A 3,993-nucleotide genomic window follows, 5' to 3' on the forward strand; every position below is an offset into this window, starting at 1 on the left:
TACCCTACAACGTCGGCTCTTTACAAATAGCCGACGTCGTAGGTAATTTGAAAACTACTAAAATACCCTACAACGTCGGCTCTTTACAAATAGCCGACGTCGTAGGTAATTTGAAAACAAAAAAATTACCCTACAACGTCGGCTAATAAGACTAGCCGACGTTGTAGGGTAATTTTTTTTTAAATATTCATTTTATTTTTCTATTTACACCCAAAACCTGCTCAAATATATATAGCTAAGTAAATCATGAATAAGAAAAGTATTTATATATAATATATGATATAAGCACAATCCACAGCCCCAAGGACAATTAATGTTTCCATAGACAATTACAAAGCATAAGAAAGTGAAGAAAAAAGGGGGGAGACAAAGGAGACTTTTTCTATGTTTTCCTTCTCTTTTTTTTGTGACATTGACAACACTATTTACTAAAATTTACCATTGAAGTTGTTGTGAGAGAAATCCACATATGCCAAACTCATAAGGTCAGCCATTGTAGAAGGTAGTGACCCAAAGAAGTTGCAGTTGGAGAGATCAATACTAGACAAGTTGTGAAGATTACCAATAAAATCTGGTAATGAGCCGGAAAAACTAGTGATACTGTCTCTAAGGAGCCTAAAAAATGGAATTCTGGGATCCCACCACTAAGGTTCTGATTATTTGACAGGTCCAAATTCAAAAGGAGCAATATGTTGAGTTACGAGTTTTATTGTCAAACAGGCAGTGGAGAAAAAGGATAAAGAAAACAAAAGTCAAACACCACTTGCCTGTTCACATTTTCCAAGGTTTTCCTTCTCTCCCTTGTAATTCTGGAAATTGAAGTACAAGAATGAGATGATCAACTCTAATAGCACCGCTTGTATTGAAAGTAACAGCATGACACTAATAGGGAGTGTAAATTGAAAATTAACTCAGACAAATATGCTTGACCTTTAGAAGTTCCATTTCTTCCTTAGTAGGACAAAATTTTATAAGATTCTCAATCTGATCAATGTCCAATGTTGAATCATCCAGCGCTAGAACAGAACACTGTTGGCAAACAGCAGAAGGGGAAATTAACTCGGAGGTTGTAAGGAGTAGTGTTTTTCAGCATACATAGGAAAGGAATTTTAAAAGTTACAAGGTTGCTATAATACAACAAAATGTCAAGAACAAAAGAGGCATGGTGAGCTATTCATGAATGAGTCTAGCATGAGTGGAAAATGAAAATCTTGATGGAGTAAGTATATAGGGTGCCAAATATGACAGAAACCAGGATCAGCAACATGCAACTACCTCCAATTATCTAAAAAAAATTGATCTATTGAAATTTCCTTGTATGAACTTCCTAGTAGTAGAGTATCTATGCAGGTGCAGGATCATAGTAGACAACAAATATACACTGTATAATTTTAGCATGTCCGATTAACTGAAAAAAGCAGAAAGACAGGTAAGTTAAATGAATAATATACAGTCAATTCTTAGGAAGCTGACCATTAAATCCGGCAAAGGAATCTTAACTTTTGTAAGCATAATCTCACAATTATATGCCCTTCAGAGGTCAATTTGCATGAAACAGTGCAAATGTGGCCAGATATCAACAAAGGTTAGCTGCTTTACAAAATTTATTTTCTTTTTACAAACAATACGTATATGGTAAAAGCCTGCATTACAATATAACATATGCCCTTCAGATAATAAGATTTAATCCACAGAGCAATTCCAAATAATGCTGACCTCCAAAGCAAAGAAAAAGAGCAATATACAATTCTTATTTTACTTAACTAAAACGTTTAAAGTAAAGATATGATTTTTGGAATTCCAGATGAGTTATTTAGGAGATGATACATCATTTCTTTATATGGTTGTGCATCTAATTATCTGTGCTCAAGCAGCACAAGCAATCTTTATATCCTAATGCAAGATAGTTCCCAAATAAAGCTTCAGGTGTATGGCAAACTTTGTAAGTAATAATGAAAAGAAATCTGACATCAGAATTCACAAGGAATGAATAGAGAATCTCTATATAATAACAGCTCATAGAAAAATACATACACAGAAGCACTTCGAAATAGAAGGGTAAGACATCTCGGTTACTTACCAAATGCACTTTATCAGCCTTAGCTCCTGCAGCATTACCTGATTTTCCACCTCCATTTCTGCGACCTGAATCTGGAACAGTTGCTGAGAAGAGAGTCTCAAGTTCAGACATGTCGAATTCAGGAGCCCTGGCAGAGACAAGATAAAGCAAGTGAATGGGTTAATTTTTAGAGGAGAGGACAAGAGAAGGAAAAAGGAAACAGAGAAATGTTGTCAGTACTGGGCAGCTTCCTCAGGTTTCTGTGTTTCAGCCCATAGGCTTCAACGGGGAGACCTTTCTCTTCAGCACTATGCAATGAATGTGCTTTAATGTTGGAAGAACCCGAATCCATCTCCGAGAACACAATCTTCACTTAAGCAAAAGGGAAAGGTTAACTATCACAAACAAAATGCTACAGCATAAAAAATTAGGACATATGAAATACCTCTGCTCTGAAGTCCTTGGGGAATTGATCCTTGACATTCCAGAGGATGTCAATTTCATCTCGATTAACCATCAAAGCATTTGATCTAATAAACGAAGTGTTGAACATGACACTACTACCTTAGGAATTAATTCTAAACTACTACAAGTCTACAACTAAATGCACATGTAGGTGCTTGTCAAACATTTTCAGCAAACCATTCCATATAGAGAGAAGCATACTGTCTAAGTGTCCATCTAAATAATACAATCAAAGATCCTAAGTAGAAGCTATAAGCAAGAGAGCACTCAACTTTACAGATAAAAGCAGTCCCGGATGCATCAATGTGAAAGTAATTTTCTTAAAAAGTTGACAGCCAAGAATGTTACCAGTAGCTGTAAAATTGCTTTTGGAAATTCTCCCTGCAGCTGACAGTTGCCAAGGCTCAGGGCAGTCAAATTCGCCAAGAATTCTGGAACTGCACTGGACAGATTATTTTGGTCTAGTTGGATTACAGACAGAGAGTGAAGCTTCAAAAGGGAAGGGTGTATAGGCCCAGAAAGATGACAATTTCGCAAGCTCAATACTCTCAAATTAGGCAAAGATGAAGATAAGGTTTCACACCACTCACTACCTTTAGCTGAGATATTAACACCATCAAGATAAATTTCTCTAAGCTCAGTTGCATTGCCAAATAAGAGTTTTAAGTTGGGATTCTCAAGTTTTAGTGGCCTACCAACTACAAAACGTCGAGAGATCAAGAGTAACCAACCTTCGCGGAGGAGTTTCCGGAGAGGTCTTCGCGGCTGCGGACAGCGACGGCAGCGGAGGAGTTCCCGGCGACGTCTTCGCGTGTAACCCCTCACTAATTCTAATAAGCTGCGATCATGCGAGCCGGTCACGAACCGTAAAATTTTTAGGAACTTGTGTTCGGACCCGTTTGTCCTAGGAAATGGATTTTTAGACACCATACTATTATTCTTGAATTTCCTATTTAATTAGATTAGCCCATAGCAGCCAAAATTTATTTGTGATCGTACCTCGCGGAATTTCGCGGTGTACCGAACCTAGCCCAATTTTGAGGTTTAGACTGGAATAAATTTGTGGTTTCGAAAATTATTGGATTTAGATTATTTTCTACCGAGAATTCATCTGTTTTAACCCTTACCAGTCCAATTGAAGATATTTTTCTTGAGGAACCATAAGACTTTGACAAGTGTCACAATTTTATCCACATCTTCCTCATTCTTATCTTATAAGGGATGATCCAATGTGACTTAGTCTTCAATACTCCTCATTCTTATCACATAAGGGAAAATATAAAAGCTTTGTTCCCATTTATTTTTCCCCATTTCCCTTCAAAATTGCCGAAAAGAGAGAAAGGGTGAGAGAGTGTGTGATTCTTCATCTCCCTCCACCATTAAAACCTTGCTTCCATATCCAAATTTCTTCACAACTCTCAAGATTATTCGGTAAGATTTCGATTTTATTCGGTACAAAGCTTTGCATT

The 3,993-nt window shown here is 36.9% G+C and overlaps 1 protein-coding gene across 2 annotated transcripts; it reads right to left on the minus strand.

Moving 5' to 3' along the window:
- Nucleotides 1–627: 627 nt before the first annotated feature.
- LOC116032845 (formin-like protein 17) lies at nucleotides 628–3,330 on the minus strand. 2 transcript variants are annotated; one of them, XR_004100798.1, is made up of 5 exons: nucleotides 2,505–3,330; nucleotides 2,300–2,426; nucleotides 2,081–2,207; nucleotides 931–1,029; nucleotides 628–809 (listed from the first exon to the last, which is right to left on the minus strand). XR_004100798.1 is itself a non-coding variant. In XM_031275577.1 (4 exons), the coding sequence occupies exons 1-4, from the start codon at nucleotides 2,561–2,563 to the stop codon at nucleotides 753–755; spliced, it is 342 nt and encodes a 113-aa protein (XP_031131437.1). In that variant the 5' UTR covers nucleotides 2,564–3,330; the 3' UTR covers nucleotides 628–752. The 2 variants fall into 2 exon arrangements, 1 of the variants encoding a protein (XP_031131437.1); XM_031275577.1 differs by lacking the exon at nucleotides 2,300–2,426.
- Nucleotides 3,331–3,993: the final 663 nt, after the last annotated feature.

Source organism: Ipomoea triloba, chromosome 10, assembly GCF_003576645.1.
Source record: "Ipomoea triloba cultivar NCNSP0323 chromosome 10, ASM357664v1".
NCBI lineage: Eukaryota > Viridiplantae > Streptophyta > Magnoliopsida > Solanales > Convolvulaceae > Ipomoea > Ipomoea triloba.